Source organism: Microcaecilia unicolor, chromosome 3 (genome assembly GCF_901765095.1).
Source record: "Microcaecilia unicolor chromosome 3, aMicUni1.1, whole genome shotgun sequence".
NCBI lineage: Eukaryota > Metazoa > Chordata > Amphibia > Gymnophiona > Siphonopidae > Microcaecilia > Microcaecilia unicolor.
In genome coordinates this window covers 27,315,047-27,335,872 of record NC_044033.1, presented here as the reverse complement: position 1 = coordinate 27,335,872, position 20,826 = coordinate 27,315,047, and the positions used below count along the sequence as shown (strand labels likewise).

Sequence of the window (20,826 nt, the reverse complement as noted above, 5' to 3'; positions counted from 1 at the left end):
CACTTGCTCAAGAAGAGCCCTCAACCCCAGGCACTCAACAAAACCTAAAAATTAGGCTTGGAGGCCTAGCCAGAGCTGCTGCTGTGTGTGACCACCACCTGCTGAGATAGAGAACATACTGAGGAGTTTCCGGCAGCACATGACCACATATAGGGAGGCAAAAGTTTGCTCTCTATCTCCACCTGCTGGTAGATGGACACAACCCACCAGTCTATGGATTGATCAGCTTGATGATATGGAATACAATGTTGTGGGGGGGGGGATAAAATTGAATAATTAGCAGAAGACATAAGCTAATTATAATTGTAAACGTGTCATTTTCTGAAACTTATTGTATCAATGTAAATTGGCTGTGTATACTTGGATGGTCTTCAGTAAAGTGTTATATTATAAAAAATGATTTCACACATTTTGTCACGGTTGTGTTCAGGTTCCTGGCTTGCAGTCACCTCGGGCCCCGGGAGTTAGACCCGGGGAATTCTGCGAATTGATGGTTTACCGTTTCCCATGTTCCAGAAGATATGCTGGTCCGGATCTTCCAGCTCTCCAGATCATTTGGGGAGTTTTTTGGAACTAAGCAGTATCCGTACCTGGTGAACTCCCTTGTGGGCTGCCTTTATTAGCCAACTGGGAAGGTTCCTAGTTGCCTTGCAACAGAGGTCCTCAGAGGAGTTTCGTTTGGTGGAAGTCGTTTGCAGTGCTGCTGAGTTTTTCCTGTTTTAGGTTTTGACCCTGCTTGTTTGCTGACTTATTCTATTGACTGCTGCCTGCCCAGACCCGGCTTGTCTTCTGACTGCTGCCTGCCCAGGCCCGGCTTGTCTCCTGGCTTGCTCTGCTACTGTCGGCCTGCCCTGCTCCAGCTGGATTCCTGGAGCCTTTATCCTGCTGGTCCCTGATGTTCTGCTTTCCTGCCCTGCTCGGTAAGTCCTGCCGACCGCCCGCACTCTGGGGCTCAACCCCTGAGGAACGGTGGTTAAGTGCAGGTGAAGTTTGGGCTATTTCCGGTCCAGTTGGTGCCTACCTGTGCTGCCTCGGCGGCAGCCTTAGAGAGTTCCAACCCAGGGTGCCGGGAGGTCTGTTCTGTCTGTCCTGTGTTCGGGTGATTCTCCTGCCGCTGCCGCTACTCGGCAGTGGCCCAAGGGCTCACTAAACCCAGAAGTACCGCTAGAAGCATGACACATTCCACCCGCTTTTCCTCTTCTACACTTGACCGAGGTCTTAATAAGAGACCCCCTTTATTAAATAATGCCTGTTTAAATGCTTTCTTGACTACAGATTTGTGATATCCCCATTGTTCAAACTTATTTTTCAGTTCTTGAGCTGAATCCTTAAATTGCACAGTACAATCACAAATCCGGCGACATTTAAGGAATGTGGAGAAAGGTAGACTATTCTTCAGATGACAAGGATGAATCCTGTTGTACCCCAACAAAGTGTTTTTATCTATTGGATTAGTATACACATTGGTATGAAATCTACCTTCCTCAACATCTAGAAACAAAATACAGCTTCGATGGTATTAGTAATCAAATCTAATAGTCGAATGATTGGGACAGAGTGAACTGTGGAGTTTTGTGGAAGAGTTAAATAGATGTTAGCCCTTTTGTTAGAAAACTGCATGTTTCATGCTTTTTGAGGATATACAAGATTACGCCATTATGACTGTATAGGTGTTTGTTGACATCTCCAAGTTGTAAGTATAGCTTTACATTCCAACATGGTCAGATAATGTAACAATATTCATGCACCCTTCTTAAACATTCAAGGTAGAACTGCAACATCAGCAAATAAAAATAATTATAGAGTAAACTGCAAGAGGATCCCTAAAACTCTAACAACATATGCATGCACCACAAACCAAAAATGCTGAATGCTGAACCAAAAAAGATGGCCCAGAGTAGCCAAATCTTCTCCACGTTTTAACTATCACTGGTGAAGCCCATTCTTAACACCTTCCAGGGTGATACACAGGCCCAAAACACTATTTTATAAATCTGCTCTTGCAAAGCTGCATTTACAAACTTCACTGCAGGAGTGGATAATAACTTCTGCAAAAGTTCCCCAGTAATTTTAACTCCGCACGTGCCTATTTACAGTGCAAGCTTGATGGGAGACGAAGGCTGATGAGGTGGGTTTTTTTTTTCCAGCCTGCCCAGGTCACAACCATAAATACGGGTTTTACAATCCCATTTGGAGTCACAACCCCCAGTTTGGGAAGCTCTGCTACACAGACAGAAGGGGAAAGGGCCACAGGAGATAAAGTAACATATTTCTATTCTCCTGGAAGAGGGGAGGAAGAAAAGGAAGCCCAGTCAGAGCACCGGGCAGACAGGAGAGCAGTGAGTAGGGGTAAGTTTTAAAGGTAGTGGGAGAGAGTGCTGGGGCTGTGAAGGGAATTGCTAGGGTTAGGACTGATCAGAACTGAAGACAAGAAGGATGTTTTGTGGATTCATTCATGTTTTCCTTTGTCTAAAATACAGAAGAAGAAATGTTTGCAGTTCAGGACTCAGATACCCTCATTTGGTGCAGCTTCCTTAGCCGCCTCTTAAAAAAAAAAAAAAAGCGTCTACTCTCTGAATTTAGATTATTACTCCGATATTAAGTGCTACATTATTAAGAGAAAAGCCACTGCTGTTGATTTTTCCCTTTTAAATTAATCAAAGACTAACCTTCCCCTGCAATCTAATTATTGGCAAATGCAGGATTTGACGATAAGTCTAGCAGTACCATTTACCTTCTCTGCTAACAGCTCTCTGATCTTGCTGGCTTGGAGTCGAAATTTCAACAGCTGCGATTCCAGAGTCGTGCATCTTTCCTTCCAATCCACAGCTCTGTCTATGTCTGAAATCTCTGCCATGTTTATTCTGGAAGAGAAAGAGGTGCGCAAGGCACAGGGTTACACATACAAGCTGAGAGAACAAAGCAGTCTATCCAGCTGTTTGCAAAATTAAAAAAATTCCTTCAGCATCACAGTAAGCAGAGACACTTTCTGCAGAAGTTTTAGGAAGACATATAGGTATGTATGTGTATGGCATCCGCCTCAGTCAAAAGTTTCTAATTCTGCAATAAGTTCAAATTATGTCCATCTGGTGCCCGCAGATAGTGAAAAATTATGACATATGGAAGGTAAAAGAAACATTTTAAATTAAATACTGAAACTTGATTAAATCGATGTCACTTTTTATTTTTGCAGAAGAGGGTCATAAGTCCAGGCCTTCTGTACTTTCACTTGGGTTTTTCGACAGTTTTATTTGTTTGGGGGGGGGGGGGGGGATGGGGGATTTTGTTTTAGAATTCTTTTTTTTATTCTTTATTTATAATTATCCTATATAATAATTCTCACCTCCAACAGGATGTGCTTGGGACCGTGCCTGCCGGAAGTGGTCTGCTAGGCAGGCACGCACTGACCTCAGTGACATCAGTGACAGACAATTTGGCAAAGCAAAACAATCTGAGTGCTGGCCATTAGGACACAGGGTTGATAGGAGAGTTTTAAAAGATTGAAGGAACCGAAAGTGTTAAATGGGGGGAGGGGGGGAGTTCTGAAGGACTGAAAGACATGAACATTTGGGAAAGGAAAACAATCTGAATGCTGGCCATTAGGACACAGGGTAGATAGGAGAGTTTTAAAAGACTGAAGGAAACGAAAGTGTTAAACTGGAAAAGGGGGGGGGGGGGGGGGGGGAGTTGTGAATGACTGAAAGACATGCAAATTTGGGACAGGAAAACAATCTCAATGCTGGCCATTAGCGCACAGGGTACATAGGAGAGTTTTAAAAGACTGAAGGAACCAAAAGTGTTCAGGGGGGGGGGGGGGGGGGCAAGTTCTCAATGAATGAAAGAAATGAAAATTTACGAGAGGAACACAATCTGAATGCCAGGCATTTGTACACAGGGTAGATAGGACACTTTTTTTAAAAAATGAAGGACGTGAAAGTATTACATCTTGGGGGAGGGGTGAGGAGGAAAGCGGTGGGGTATCCGGATACTGGGCGTTAGGGCCACGGGGGTACAAAGACTTTTGAAAGCCTTAAGGAACCCAAAGTGTGGGAAGGAGGAGGAAAAGGAGGGGAGGGAACGGGGTGAGGGGCATTAGGAACAGGGGAGGGGGCCCTGTTACACACTCTCATTCTCACACACACACTGTCACACAGACAGTCTCACTCTGTCACACACCCGCACATTCACTCTGGCTCTCTCTCTCAAACATATACACTCCCAGGAAAACCTTGCTAGCGCCCGTTTCATTCGTTCCAGAAACGGGCCTTTTTTACTAGTAACATATAATAAACAAGTATATCACAGAAAACATCGGCTATAAAGAACAACATATTCAGTTAACATTATTCATTAAGAATTTATATATTATAGCTTCCTAAAAGTCCACAATAGGAGTCCAATATCCCTAGACTGGAGACAAATCAAGATATCTACTATAATAAAACTCACCCTCAACGTTCTGAGGACACTGACGTCAGTGAAGCCAAGCTCTGACTTCCTTCAAAAAGGTTTGAAGGTTTGTGGTGGTGAAGCCACCAAAATCGCTCCGGGCCCCACCCTCGAGGGCGGAGCAATGGCAGAACAACGAAGGGGTTGGCAGGGAGGGAGGCAGGGAGGTGGGAAATCGCTCCGGGCCCCGCCCTCGAGGGCGGAGCAATGGCAGAACAACGAAGGGGTTGGCAAGGAGGGAGGCGGGGGTGGGTGGGAAATCGCTCCGGGCCCCGCCCTCGCATCTAACGTCATGTTGGGGGCGGAGCAATGCTAGAACAACGAAGGGGTAGGCCAGGGAGGGAGGGGGGTGTTGGAGACGAAAACCTTGCTAGCGCCCGTTTCATTTGCTCTGAAACGGGCTTCTTTTACTAGTATTATATAAATAAAAAATAAAAAACAGACATGTTTTGGTCCTACAAAATTATATTGGGGCGCGTCTAGCTGTTATAAAAGAGGAAAGTTGCTCAGGATCAAAGTAAATATACTTCATAGATTGATAATTAATTATACACTTGCACGGGTGTTTAAGATAGAATGTGGCACCCAATTGCAATACTTCTTGCTTCATTTGCAAGAACTGTTTCCTACGTTTCTGTGTTTCCTTGGCAAGGTTTGGAAAAACACTAATATGCAAACCACGAAAAAATTTTTCCCTCTTTTGAAAGAATTTCCTTAAAATCCAGGCCTTGTCCGAGGAAAGCACCACGGTAACCAATAATGTTGTGGCTGTTATTGTCTTATCCACAAGGAAGGTGAGCCCTTGGGTCCCGTAACGCCCCGAAGGACCTTAAAGGACAGCCATGCAACCCCAAGTCTTCACCCGCGGCGACCGCCATTCACCAAGGGTTGAGCCCCCAGCTGCGGGCAGTCAACGGGACTTCAGGAACCGCGGGGTTGTCGGACTGACTGGAACTGGAACCAGGAGAGAAGTGGCCAGATGGAAAAGAGTCGTCCACAGACAGGCAATAGATCAGGGCAGGCAGCGAACAGCGTAGTCAGAGTCCAGCAAGAGGTCAGGGCAGGCGGCTAGCAGAGTAGTCAGTGTCAGACAAAAGGTCAGGGCAGGCAGCTAGCAGAGAAATCCAGGAAACAGACCAAAAGTCCAGAATCAGTAACACCAGGAAACCAACTGAGCACAGAAACCACGGAGACTGGCCTCGGGTAACAGAACCTGAAGCAAAGTTCAAACTCAGTTGTACCCCTTAAATACTGCTCAGGATCAGCCGCCCCACCCCCGCAGGTATTGCCGACCAACCCGAGCCTGGTTACTGAAAGAGCCCTTCTGATTGGCTCTGTCTGCCCAATCCGGCACCTCAGAGGCGGAGCTCCAGACCCCCGCGCCCGGGAGAGACAAGGACGCTGGCCATCGCGCCTGGGCACCGCCTCCTCCTGCAGCGCCAACCCTGCCCCCACAGCCAGCGACCGAGAGGCCGGCGGCCGCAATCGCCAGCCTCTGCCCTCGGCCCCGGGTCGATCGGCCATCACCGCGGCGGGCCTCGGCTCCCCGCCGCGGCTTCCGACTCACCGCCCCTTGCCGCGATGGACGCCGGGTCTCGCCCCCCGCGGCGGAGGCGCCGGGAGGAGCAGCAGACGCGACAGTTATCTGTCCTGTATCGGACATTTCAAGCAGAGCTGAAACGTCCAAAGGTTGTTCATTTCTTTGTTGATTCTCTATTCCTCTCACAGGTAGATAATAGACCTGTGAGAATGGTGGTCTGTCTTTTTCCTCAACCTCCAAAACTTCTTGAAAATAATTTTTTAAACATTTCTCTAGGCGAGATTAATGGTTGTTGAGGGAAATTAATAAAGCGTAAGTTGTTAGACTTTGAAATGTTCTCAAGAGTTTCAGATTTTCTTCGTAAATTAAGCAAATCTTTAACCATAGTTGTTTGAAGTGTCTGCATCTGTAGGATTTCTTTTTCTTGTTTAGCAACTACTGCTGTTTTAGAATTCTTGACTTCATATGTAACATAGAATGGGGTGAGAGGGAGTTTGGGATAAGAAAGGGGATATATTGTTAAAAGCTGAAGATGAGATATACTGTACGCATTTTACTATTGGAATTGTACAATTGGCTTGTTATTTGTGTTTTCTATGTAAGCCATCAATATAAATCATTGAAATATAAATTAAATACGGAAAACTATTGGAGGGGGTAATATTCTGAAACAGGGCACCACAAAGATATGCAGATGATTTGAAGCCTCATTTCGAGTACTGTGTACAGTTTTTTTTTTTATTACATTTGTACCCCGCACTTTCCCACTCATGGCAGGCTCAATGCGGCTTACATGGGCAATGGAGGGTTAAGTGACTTGCCCAGAGTCACAAGGAGCTGCCTGTGCCTGAAGTGGAATCAAACTCTGTTCCTCAGTTCCCCAGGACCAAAGTCCACCACCCTAACCACTAGGCCACTCCTCCACTGTTGCTACTATTTGAGATTCTACATGGAATGTTGCTATTCCAACATTCCATGTAGAAGTCGGCCCTTGCAGATCACCAATGTGGCCGCGCAGGCTTCTACATGGAATGTTGCTAGTGGAATAGCAGAATCTCCAATAGTAGCAACATTCCATGTAGAATCTCCAATAGTATCTATTTTATTTTTGTTACATTTGTACCCCACGCTTTCCCACTCATGGCAGGCTCAATGCGGCTTACATGGGGTAACGGAGGGTTAAGTGACTTGCCCAGAGTCACAAGGAGCTGCCTGTGCCTGAAGTGGGAATCGAACTCAGTTCCTCAGTTCCCCAGGACCAAAGTCCACCACCCTAACCACTAGGCAACTCCTCCCCTGTTGCTACTATTTGAGATTCTACATAGAATGTTGCTATTCCAACATTCCATGTAGAAGTCGGCCCTTGCAGATCACCAATGTGGCCGCGCAGGCTTCTACATGGAATGTTGCTAGTGGAATAGCAGAATCTCCAATAGTAGCAACATTCCATGTAGAATCTCCAATAGTATCTATTTTATTTTTTGTTACATTTGTACCCCACGCTTTCCCACTCATGGCAGGCTCAATGCGGCTTACATGGGGTAACGGAGGGTTAAGTGACTTGCCCAGAGTCACAAGGAGCTGCCTGTGCCTGAAGTGGGAATCAAACGACAGGTCTTGGCGGTCTGCTGGATATGAGCAGAGAAGGAGAGAGAAGAGTCAAAGATGACCCCAAGGTTTCGAGCTGAGGAGACAGGGAGAATGAGAGAGCCATCAACAGAAATAGAAAACGGGGGGAGCGGGGAGGTGGGTTTGGGGGGGGGAAATGAGAAGCTCGGTTTTGGTCATATTTAATTTCAGGTGGCGTTGAGACATCCAGGCAGCAATGTCAGACAAGCACGCTGAAACTTTGGTTTGGATGCAAGGTGAGATATCAGGGGTAGAAAGGTAGATTTGGGAGTCATCATCATAGAGATGGTAGGAAAAGCCATGGGATGAGATTAATGAACCAAGGGAAGAAGTGTAGATAGAAAAGAGGAGGGGACCAAGAACAGAACCCTGAGGTACGCCAACAGGTAGAGGGATAGAAGTAGAAGAGGATCCACCAGAGTGAACACTAAAGGTGCGGAGGGAGAGGTAGGAAGAGAACCAGGAAAGGACAGAGCCCTGGAATCCAAGTGAGGACAGGGTATCGAGAAGTATGCTGTGATTGACAGTGTCAAAAGCAGCGGAAAGATCAAGAAGAATGAGGATGGAATATTGACCTCTGGATTTAGCCAGTAATAGGTCATTGGAGACTTTAGTAAGCGCAGTTTCGGTTGAGTGGAGAGGGTGACAACACTGACATCAAAAACTTCCTTAATGAGTTGGACCCAACCACTGGAGAATACCTGGCTGACCGAACCTGGTTAAACTTTGCCCTCCTCACTACTGAAACAGTCACCAAGGCGATTAGCAGGTTCTCCAACACTCACTGTAAACTAGATACCTGTCCCAACTACCTAATGAAATCCGCCCCTGACCGCTTCATAGCGGACCTCACATCCCACCTAAATTACATGCTTCAGCAAGGTCTCTTCCCCAAGGAAAATGGCAATATCCTACTCACCCTGATACCAAAAGATACCAAGAAAAAAACAAATGAAATCACTATCGTCCAGTTGCATGTATCCCATTGGTAGTCAAATTAATTTAAGCATGGTGACCATACAACTTAGAGACTATATAAACAAATTTTCAATATTACACGAATCACAGTCAGATTTTCGCCCCGGGATGACAGACTTAATCGACTTACCAACTAGAAACACATCCGAATCATCACAAACATCCAGTTTTTCCTACATAAGCACACAACTATGGAACGCATTACCAAAAGCCTTGAAAACGACGTTATGACCACCTAATCTTCCGGAAAACACTAAAAACTAACCTGTTTAAAAAGGCATACCCTACCGATCCAACTTAAATGCCGGATCTTTGCAACACAACAAAACTAAAGAATGTCATGGACATAACAAAACTCTTCCGTTGTTCGATTCCCTAATGTGGCTGTGCCACATGAACTATATCTTACCACAACATCACTTTGTATTTGTTCACACCGGAGTCAGCAAACACTCTCCGGTGCCATGTAAGCCACATTGAGCCTACAAATAGGTGGGAAAATGTGGGATACAAATGTAACAAATAAATAAATTTCATGTCATGGGTCCATAAACAGTCTACAAAAGTTACATGTTTGAACTAACTTTTTTCTACATAAAGGATAGGATTTGGACTGTTGTATTACAAATTATTTGCTCTAAGAGAATTCATTAAAACTTCACTTTTTGGTTTTGGTGACTTTAGTCACCTTTTCCCAGAAATGGTCACATTTTTTTTTTTGTTACATTTGTATCCCGCGCTTTCCCACTCATGGCAGGCTCAATGCGGCTTACATGGGGCAATGGAGGGTTAAGTGACTTGCCCACTTGTGATTCTGGGCAAGTCACTTAACCCTCCATTGCCCCATGTAAGCCACATTGAGCCTGCCATGAGTGGGAAAGCGCAGGGTACAAATGTAACAAAAATAAAAATTATTGCTCACTGTTATTCTTGTATTCTGTGATTTATAAAACAACAGTTGTACAGAATATTGTTCCTTTTTATACTTTGATAAAAGGTTTTAAATATAAAACCATAAGTGTTTGAGGCTTGTGCAGATGAGGACACCGCTCTTTATATGAAGGGGCTAATAAAACTCCAAAAATACTAGCTTGGGAGCTACGTTGCACAAAGCTTAGACGTCAAATACAAAAAATGAAAACATCCTCTGGCGCTTTATTGATCTCACAAAATTCTAAACTCTTTTCTACTTACTTCCGGGAGATTTAGAATTCAAATCTCACCATGCCCTCACACTCCATCCAGGACTGGCTTGGGAAATTGCCCATTCCTAAATAGAACCCTACCCTCATAATGCTTACTGATAGATCATTTATTTTCTCTGAAGTCTTCTCCGCTATCAAACGATTAAAGCTAATAAAGCATCTGGTCCAGATAAGCTCCCTGCTGAGTTGTATAAAGCTATAAGGGTCCAATTTTCACCTTATTTAACGGAGGTCTTCAATAAGATTACAGAAGTCCATCACTTACCTGAGACTTTCTACTCAGTGGTGTTAATGGTAAATCCTAAAGAACAAAAAGACCGTACTGCTTGCTCAAACTGACTCATATCTTTATTAAACACTGATTAGAAAATATTTACTAAGTAAAAGGATAGAGCAAGCAGTTTACTACTACTACTACTTATCATTTCTAAAGCGCTACTAGACGTACGCAGCGCTGTACACTTGAATATGAAGAGACAGTCCCTGCTCCACAGAGCTTACAATCTAATTAGGACAGACAAACAGGACAAATAAGGGATACGGACAAAGGGTAGCAAGATTCCGGAACCCAAAGAATAGCAAGATTCCGGAATCCTAAAGACTACTACTACTACTTATCATTTCTATAGCGCTACTAGACGTACGCAGCACTGTACACTTGAACATGAAGAGACAGTCCCTGCTCGACAGAGCTTACAATCTAATTAGGACAGACAAACAGGACAAACAAGAGATAAGGGAATATTAAAGTGAGGATGATAACATAAGGGTTCTGAACAAGTGAATAAGGGTTAGGAGTTGAAAGCAGCATCAAAATGGTGGGCTTTTAGCTTAGATTTGAAGATGGCCAGAGATGGAGCTTGACGTACCGGCTCAGGAAGTCTATTCCAGGCATATGGTGCAGCAAGATAAAAGGAATAGAGTCTGGAGGTAGCGGTGGAGGAGAAGGGTGCAGAGTGTAAGACTGGCTTTATCTTTGGGAAATATAGCGCTGACAACATTAGAAGACTTCTTAATACGTTATTCTTGCTGCTTTCAATAAAGATGACTCAGCTATAATCTCCCTAGATGCCGAAAAGGTCTTTGATAAGGTTGAGTGGTCATACTTATTTTGTATCTTGGAATTCTTTGGTTTGGTACAAATGTTAATTGGATTAAACTTTGTTTTGTATAATACATACACAGTGCTTGCAACAAGTCTTAACACCCTTGGATATTTTTCCCATTCTTCTGGCTAAAAACTACAATTCAAAATAGTTTAGTTTTACTTATCTACACAACAATGTTGTAAATATTCAAAATAAGAAATCACAAAGTCTTTAATGCATTAGTCAGTGGGGAGTAAGGGTAATGCATTTGATATTCCACCTTGTACTTGGGTCAGTGGAGGGTTAAGTGACACCCTTTGACGCAATAATTGATGAAAGCCCCTTATACAGCAATTACAGCCATGAGCTGTTCAGAATACCTTCCACCTACTTTGCACAATGAGATGGTGCAGTTTCTGTTCATCCTTCTTCGTAGAATGGATTACACTTTCAGGTAGGCTGGACATTTTCTGTGGACTGCCATCTTCAGGTCTCACCACAGATTATTTGTATTGGAATCAGATCCGGGTCTTCACTAGGACATTTGAGGACAGTCTCATTTTCTTTCCGAGCCACTCAACTGTTGCGTTTGCTTTGTGCTTAGGATCATGACGCAGCTTACTTTATTTATTTTTTGTCTATTAGATTGTAAGCTCTTTGAGCAGGGACTGTCTTCTTCTATGTTTGTGCAGCGCTGCGTATGCCTTGTAGCGCTATAGAAATGCTAAATAGTAGTAGTAGTAGTAGCTCAAAGATGAATCTTCGCTGTTGTCCCAAGACTAGAACAGACTGAAACAAGTTATCCTCCAAGATCTACCTGTACTTTGTACCGTCCATTGCTCCCTTGATCTTCATAAAACTCCCTAAACTCCACTACTGAAAACCATCCCCACAATATAATGCCGACATCACTAAACTTTCTTTATTTGCTGCATTTGTATCCCACATTTTCCCACCTCTTTGCAGGCTCAATGTGGCTTACATTATGCCGCAATGGCGATCGCCATTAACGGAATGAGAAGTACAGAGTATTGTTGCAATTACGGTATATAAAATATCAGGTAAATTAGAAATAAGTAAATAATTCATATCAGGGATATGAGATCAGGATAAAGTATAACATTCAATAATGATATCTGCAGAGTCATTCATTGTGTGTGTTTTATGCCACATATATTGCTTAGGTTTGAGACCAAAGTGTTCCACTTCAGTCTCTTCAGACTGTAAAACTTTCTCCCATACGTGTGCAGTGTCCTCTACATGTTTCACATCGTTTCATCAGCAACAGCTTCCTTCTTGCCAGCCTCCCACGGGGTGTATTTGTGGAACCATCTTGAAACTGATAAACAGTCAGAGGCTTCTGTAGCTTAATGTTAGGCCTCACAGTGACTGTTCTCATCAGCGTTCTTAACCTACAATTACTGACACTGGAGGGATGGCCTGACAGTGTTCTGGTGGTGCCAAACTGTTTCCACTTTACAGTGATGGATTGACAGTGCTCCAAGGGATATTCAATTACATTTTCTTATAGCCTTCCCTCAATCCTTACCTATTAATAACTTTACCCCAGTTTTTTTTTCTTGTTGTTGTTGTTTTGTTTTGATTTGTTTTGTTTTAACAGCTCTTTGATATCTTTAGACATCTGCTTGAGATTCAAGAAAAATAATGATTTCTCATCCAAGAAACCTCAAAACAGCTCATCTACTGCAAATTGGACATGTTGGCCTCTATTTAACGTACTAGCCATTAAGCCCGTTAAAACGGGCGAGATTTCCAGCTACCCTCCTCGTCGCCGCTCCCTCCCCCCTCCGTGCCGGGCCCCCTGCACTGACCTGACAGCGCCTCTCACCTCCGTGTGGAAGCGCTGCAGGCAGCAGCAGAGCGATCTGCTGCTGCCTGCAGCGCTTCCACACGGAGGTGAGAGGCGCTGAAAGGTCAGTGCAGGGGGCCCGATACGGAGGGGGGCGGGAGCGGCGGCGGGGATGGGGAGGAGGGTGGAGGTTGGTGCGCGCGATGTTCGTTTCCAGGTGGCAGCGTCCAACAGTCCGACTCCGTTTCCCTCTCTGTTCTACCCTCTGACGTCATCAAGTCTTGACGCGAGGGCGGGACAGATCGGGAAGTCTCTACTGCGCATTTGCAGGTGAGTTGGTCACTTGCCATTTATATGTTTGATTATAGGCCTTGTTAAAATTTTTTTTTTTTTTACAGAGTTAACTGGGGTTTTTTTCATAAACAAGGTTGGGAACACATACAAGACTTAGCATTTTTTTTATTCTTAATTGCTTTTTGAGAATATTTCTGTAATTGTTCTTTCACGTCGAAAGTGTAGTGTAAATTATGTAGATCAACGAAAAAGCAAGAGTTTTCATTACACAGCAGAAAGTGGCACATGTGCAATATTGTTCCATGTGTGGGAACTGGATCTCAATGATTCATTGTCCGACACTCACTGGTCTCGTGTTTGGTCGACTGGCCCAAGGGCCTCCTTGTCGGCTGCAATAACACAATCTCTTTTCTTTATGTATCACCGGGCCCTTTGGACGCCTATAAAGAGTAAATTGTCTAGGTCCTCTGGGAGTGATTTGTGTTGGTCATGTAAAAACAAAACAGGAACTCTTGTGTCCTCATCTTGTAATGTTTTGGTCGGATGTCTGGGGAAAATTGAAACAGATGTTTGGTTTCCATGAATCTTTTTCACCCAAATATGTAATATGGAAATCTATTTGCATCTCATTTCTCTTTTCAGAAAATGATTAGTTATTGTTTGACTTCTTGGTCTCAGTTGCATTGAACCTGATCCTCTCGCACTGGAAGGACAATTCTCCAGTGAATGTAGTGGTTTGGTGGAACTGGATTCTACTGTACAAAAAATACAAGCAGTTGGCCATAAATTCTATTCTAGGACATAAAACGGGTCTTCAAAAATGGAAATCTTTAGACCTTTTTCTTTCAACTAAGGCCTGCCATTAGGTCTTGGACTCAGCTTTGTGTACTTTATTCTGCTCTTACTATTTTTCTGTTTTTGCTGGATTTTTAAAATCTAATTAAAAAAAAAATGTTTGCAAGGCATTATCCCCGGGATTCTATATACCGCGCCTAGTGTTCCATGCCCAAATCCAAGCATATTCTATAACAATGCATGTAACTTGGCTTAACAAACCAGTCAGCATTTTTAACAGCACTTAACCAGCAATAATAAGCACTAATTGCCAATAATTAGAATTTACGAGCATAACTCACTAAGAGGCATATTTTCAAAGCACTTAGCCTTCCAAAGGTTTCTATGGAACTTTGGAAGGCTAAGCGCTTTGAAAATATGCATCTAAGTGTATTCTGTAACACATGTTGCCTACATTCCAATGCACGGAGCCAAAAAGGGAGGGGTTACGAGTGGAAAAATGGATGTTTCATGGGCGTTCCAAAATTTGCATGCACTGCTATAGAATATGCCTTTCTGCGCCTTGATATACATGCCGGTATTTACGCCACATATCCCTTGGTGTAAATGGTTGCCCGTAGTTCTAGGCAATGGATATCAACTAAGTATATTCTATATACCATGCCTAAATCTAAGCACCACTTATAGAATACATTTAGGTGGAATTTTATTCCGGGCGGATTTTTCAGGCGCCATATATATAGAATCTAGCCCTCCTTGTTTACCTAGCAAAGTCATTTTATAAAGTTTTTTTTCCCATGTGTAAAGACAATGGCTTCCATAAAACAGGGGCGTAGCCAGGCACCCAATTTTGGGTGGGCCTGGGCCCAACATGGGTGGGCAGAACTCCCCCCTGTCCCACAAGTGATTTGGTCTCTCCCTCTCTTGGCTGCGTGCCATATGGTTTCTCAAACATCCCTCCTCCTCCGCATACCTTTTAAGTAGCAGATTTTCACCGGCAGCGAGCAGCAACTAATACACACTGCTCATGTTGGCCCCACAGCCTTCCTTCTGACACAACTTCCTGTTTCTGCATAGGCGGGAATATATCAGAGGGAAGGCTGTAGGACCGGTGTGAACCAGGGGCGTAGCCAGCCTTCCTTGGGAGAGGGGTCCAGAGCCCGGGGGGAGGGGGCACATTTTAGCCCTCCCCCCGGCGCCGCCCCCCCACCGCCAACATTGCCGCCCCCCCCCCGCCGCAAACCCGCCGCCGCCGCCTACCTTTACTTTTGCTGGCGGGGGATCCCACTCCCCGCCAGCCGACGTCTTCTTCTTAGTCGCTTCCTGTTCTTCAATTTGTTTGCTGACGTCCTGCAAGTTGTACGTGCAGGACGTCAGACTAAGAGAACAGAACTGTTCTCTGAGTCTGACGTCCTGCACGTACAATTACGTGCAGGACGTCAGCAAACAAATTGAAGAGCAGGAAGGACTGAGAAGACGTCGGCTGGTGGGGAGTGGGATCCCCCGCCAGCAAAAGTAAAGGTAGGCGGCGGCGGGGGCGGGTTCACCGGGAGGGGGGTCCTGGGGTGAATCTGCGGGGGCCCCGGCCCCCTCAGGCCCCACGTAGCTACGCCACTGGTGTGAACAGTATGTATCAGTTGCTGCTCGCTAAAGGCGAAGATCTGCTATTTACAAGGTATGCAGGAGGGACAGTTGTTGGGAGTTTTTGGCTGGTAGGGCTTGCGTACCCCTGCCAGCCACTTCATAGGTGTGCTGCTACTGGGTGGGCCTGAGCCCAAAGTGCCCACCCTTGGCTACGCCACTGCCATAAAATTGTGCAGCTGCGTGCAGACATAAAAATTAGGTCCACAGAAAGAGTGCACCTACTTATGTATGTAGATATTCATATTAGGCAGAGCGCAGGCAGATCTGCAATATATGCAAATATTTTTCACAATACACAGCTATTCATGTAGAGTACACATGCACACATTTACACCTTTTTCAGAGTAGGTGTAAATTTGCGTGTGAACATTTGCATGTTATTTATTTATTTATTGCATTTGTATCCCACATTTTCCCACCTTTTTGCGGGTTCAGTGTGGCTTACAATATGAGTTGAATGTTGGAAATACAATTTATACAGATAGTTAGGGATTATATTAAGCAGGGTTAGACGAAACAATTGAGGTGTCGTTAAGGGAAGTGATAATGGAACATAGGCATTGCGACTTTGGAAGGAAGCAATGGGGGCTAAGGGGCGATAAAAAGACATGAAGTCATATGGTAAACAACTTTCTGTGTGTAGAGGTATGAGTGATGTGATAATACGGGAATGGGAGTTCCGAGATGAATGCACGATGCATTAGTGAGCAGTAAGTATGGACTTTATGTGTTTTGTTTTTTTTCCGTAGACTTGTTCGAAAAGATGGGTTATTGGGGCTGGTTCTATGAACCAGTTTTATAAAAACACATAAGCAACATCAATATACTACTACCACTACTTAACATTTCTAGAGCGCTACTAGGGTTACGCAGCGCTGTACAATTTAACAAAGAGAGACAGTCCCTGCTCAAAGAGCTTACAATCTAATAGATAAGAGTGAGACAAATATAGGACAATCAAGCCATTGTGACATCACTGATGAGGTTGGCTCTTAGGCATTGGTGGAATGAGGCATTATGACATCACAATCTCAGCTCTGGTTAAATCACTGCTATATGTAATACTACTACTACTACTACTTAACATTTCTAGAGCGCTACTAGGGTTACGCAGCGCTGTACAGTTTAACAAAGAAGGACGGTCCCTGCTCAAAGGAGCTTACAATCTAAAGGATGAAATGTCAAGTTGAGGCAGTCTAGATTTCCTGAATAGAGGTGTAGTGGTTAGGTGCCGAAGGCGACATTGAAGAGATGGGCTTTGAGCAATGATTTGAAGATGGGCAGGGAGGGGGCCTGGCGTATGGGCTCAGAGAGTCCGTTCCAAGCATGGGGTGAGGCGAGGCAGAAAGGGCGGAGCCTGGATTGGCGGTGGTGGAGAAGGGTACTGAGAGGAGGGATTTGTCCTATGAGCGGAGGTTACGGGCGGGAACGTAAGGGGAAATGAGGGTAGAGAGGTAATGAGGGACTGCATAAGATCTGATTTGCTGATCTGGGATCTTGCCAGGTACTTCTGACCTAGATTGGCCACTGTAGGAAACAGGACACTGGGCTTGATGAGCCTTTGGTCTGTCCCAGTAAGGCAATGCTTATGTTCTTATGTACACGGGTCCCGACACACAGGAGCAGGAGAGAGAGAGTAAGGGAACAGGACCTTCTGGCACCGGGCCCCCCTTGGAGGCCAGGCCCAGGGAATCTTGCCCCCCTCGGTGGCCCTGGAGAGAGGGGTCCTGGAGTGGCAGAATAAATTAAGACTGATTTAAGGAGAATTGCTGCCCCTAACAGTAGCAACTGAGAAGGCATGAGGAGCTCAGAGTGGGCAAGGGGAGCCCAGCCTGGGAGCAGGAATTGGAGCAGGGCAAGCCTGTTCAAGGTCAGGGTGTAGCTCGAAAAGTGCAGTGCTGGAAGTGAGGACAGCCAGTCTGTGCCTGAAGGATTTGTATTGTAATGAGGAACAACTGGAGCAGCCTTGGATTATTGATAGCCCAAAGGGACATATATAAATATGAATAGCTTGGGGTTTGATGAAGGAAACTAGTTAGAAAGTGATTGAGGTTGTAATCCACAATCTTGAGTGCTGTTGAAACAAATATTTGCCTGTACAGATTAAGTTATAAAGTGGTTTACCTGCCAGTTGCAGAAAGTTCAGTAAAGTTGCATTTGCAACAAAAAAAACCCAAAAAAGACAAAAGATCCTTGGAGTGCTGTGTGGTTCTTTGGAACGGGAGTGATGACGCTTGCTCTCCGAACTGACAGAGAACCCCTTAGAAGCCTAAATTCATTCCCCATCACCACTGGATCTCTATTCCAGACCTTGACCCTCACCCAAGCTCGAACAGGAGAGACTGTGCAGTGTGGGGAGTGGGGAGTGAGAGAGTACATTAAGCAGTGTGAGGTAAAAAGATCTTTAGGTGTGGCCCGGGTTGGCCAACTGGAACTGGTGGATCAGGCGGACTGGACCGATATACTCATATCACCCCTCTCCTCAAGTCACTTCACTGGCTCCCGATCAGATACCGCATACAATTCAAGCTTCTCCTATTAACCTACAAATGCACCCGATCTGCAGCCCCTCCTTGCCTCTCTTCCCTCATCTCCCCTTACGTTCCGACCCGTAATCTCCGCTCTCAAGACAAATCCCTCCTTTCAGTACCCTTCTTCTCCACCACCGCCAACTCCAGGCTCCGCCCTTTCTGCCTCGCCTCACCCCATGCTTGGAACAAACTCCCTGAGCCCATACGCCAGGCCCCCTCCCTACCCATCTTTAAATCCTTGCTCAAAGCCCACCTCTTCAATGTCGCCTTTGGCACCTAACCACTACACCTCTACTCAGGAAATCTAGACTACCCCAACTTGACATTTCATCCTTTAGATTGTAAGCTCCTTTGAGCAGGGACCGTCCTTCTTTGTTTAATTTGTACAGCGCTGCGTAACACTAGTAGCGCTCTAGAAATGTTAAGTAGTAGTAGGTGAGACCCGAGTTACATTTATATACCGCTGTATCCCCTAACAATGGTTCACTACAGTTTACAAGGCGAAAGGCACATCATAAAACATACCAAGTTCAACAATTACGGAGACAGAATCTCAATCATCAAAATAAAAAAGTTTTGAGTTTCTTCCTAAATACAATATAGGAAGATTCAAGACACACAATAAAGACAAATAAATAATAATAATAAAAGAAAATAATTAATTTTTTTAAAGGACACTTTTTGCACTGAGGGAACAAAGTATCAAAGGTTATTATAACCATGTGAAATAACCAAATAAAAAAATGTTAATATATTAATTAATAACTCTGATGTTGACTTTATAAAAGGCACCTTTTTGGACTTTTCACATGAACACATTACAAAATCTACAGGCAATTTCAAACAGCCATTTTACTCAGAGTAAATATTTTATTTCCACTGTCTCTATTAGCAAAGGTAAATGCTGATGGCTCCTTGAGTTCCTTTTGCTGTCAAGCCACTGGGCCGGCTTAACCCGTTTAGAAATTTTGATAGGTAGAATATTTATTTCATAAATAAATAAAAATAATCATTAGAAACAAGAGCCTGAATGCTGCTGTCTGGGATGGAAAAAGGGCAGTTGCAGTCAAAGCAAAATAGGTCCAGGCAATGTTAAAAATATCCTATTTACTAGCTAAATCGCTTTTGAAAATTGCTCTCACTATGCATATGATGGATATAGTTTAATATTTAGAAGCTAAAGGACAAATATATTTTATGAATATGTTGTACAGATTCTTTTTTTTTTTTTTTGGGTGATGGGGGGTCGGTGAGGGGTGGTCAGGCTCCTAAAAGTTAGTCAAAGAAGGCCTAATGTAAAGGTTCCCCTAAGACACCAGTCTTGTGCAGACGTATCATTTTGCTCAGTAACTGCTCTAGGCAACTGCCTAGTCGGTCTAATAAGTGGCCCACACACCTAGTTCAGTACCCTCCGAGGTGTAGCGGCACATATCATGCCTCTGTATAGATGAAAAGACGACAGTGCAAGCAACCCTTTAGGGAGCATTCCCGAAATTCAGAGTTTCTCCCTGTGCTATGCATCTCTGCTGCTCAACCCCCGCCCCAGTCGGTCCTACCTTGTCTGAGGTCCAGTGAGTCCCCGGCAGCGAGTCTCCCAAGCCGCGCGCCCCCGGACCCGGAGCCTTGCCCTCTGCCTAGCCCCGCCTCCCTCTGACGCCGCCGGGGGCGCGCAGCCGGCAGCGACCTCAAAGACAAGGTTGAAGTCCTAGAAAACCCTAAGCAGAGGGATCCCGTCCCGGGCTGCAATTCGTGATCTTCAGCGCGTGTGCCCGGTAAAGGACATCATGAGCCCACAAAGCGTTTCATAGATTTCCTGCAGTTATGCACCCAAGTTTACACGTGTAAGACACACAGGGACTTTGCACGTGTGCTCTTAGGTTCCCACACTTCTTTGGCTCTGTGCAAGACCACTCTCTGCCCTCTAGTTGTGTTTTACTGTTACTGCGCATATCCAGCAGATAGCCAAGTCTTGTCGCTTCTTTCTCTTTAACATCAGCAAAATTCGCCCTTTCCTCTCTGAGCACACCACCTGTACTCTCGTCCAGGCTCTCATTACCTCTCGCCTTGACTACTGCAACCTACTTCTTACTGGCCTCCCACTGAGCCATCTATCCCCCCTTCAATCTGTTCAGAACTCTGCTGCACGTCTTATATTCCGCCTGAACCGATATACTCATATCACCCCTCGCCTCAGGTCACTTCACTGGCTTCCGATCAGATACCGCATTCAGTTCAAGCTTCTCCTCCTTACCTACAAATGCACTCAGTCTGCAACCCCTCACTACCTCTCTACCCTCATCTCCCCTTACGTTCCCGCCCGAAACCTCTGCTTACAGAAAAAAATCCCTCCACTCAGTACCCTTTTCCACCACCGCCAACTCCAGGCTCCGCTCATTCTGCCTCGCCTCACCCTATGCTTGGAATCAACTTCCTGAGCCCTTACGCCAAGCCCCCTCCCTACCCATCTTCAAATCCTTGCTCAAAGCCCACCTCTTCAATGTTGCTTTCGGCACCTAACCTTTATACCGTTCAGGAAATCTAGACTGCCCCAATTTGACTGACTGTACATTTGTCCTTTAGATTGTAAGCTCCTTTGAGTAGGGACTGTCCTTCTTTGTTAAATTTCTACAGCGCTGCGTAACCCTAGTAGCGCTTTAGAAATGTTAAGTAGTAGTAGTAGTATTATATATAGCAGTGATTTAACCAGAGCTGAGATTGTGATGTCATAATGCCTCATTCCACCAATGCCTAAGAGCCAACCTCATCAGTGATGTCACAATGGCTCGACTGTCCTATACTTGGCCCACTTCCCCCCTTAGTGTGAAGAGTTTCAGTCTCTGGTATCCAGAGCTGAGATTGTGAT

At 44.9% G+C, this 20,826-nt stretch overlaps 1 protein-coding gene across 1 annotated transcript in view; it reads right to left on the bottom strand.

Moving 5' to 3' along the window:
• Window positions 1-19,601, bottom strand: part of PLEKHH2 (pleckstrin homology, MyTH4 and FERM domain containing H2) — a 229,114-nt gene extending 209,513 nt beyond the window's left edge. Inside the window, exons 1-2 of the mRNA XM_030195794.1 lie at window positions 19,520-19,601; window positions 2,735-2,864 (exon numbers count right to left, since the gene is read on the bottom strand). Coding sequence (XP_030051654.1) covers window positions 2,735-2,857 — 123 coding nt within the window. The 5' untranslated portion in view covers window positions 2,858-2,864; window positions 19,520-19,601. The remainder of the gene's footprint in view (window positions 1-2,734; window positions 2,865-19,519) is intronic.
• Between the last annotated feature and the right edge of the window lie 1,225 nt (window positions 19,602-20,826).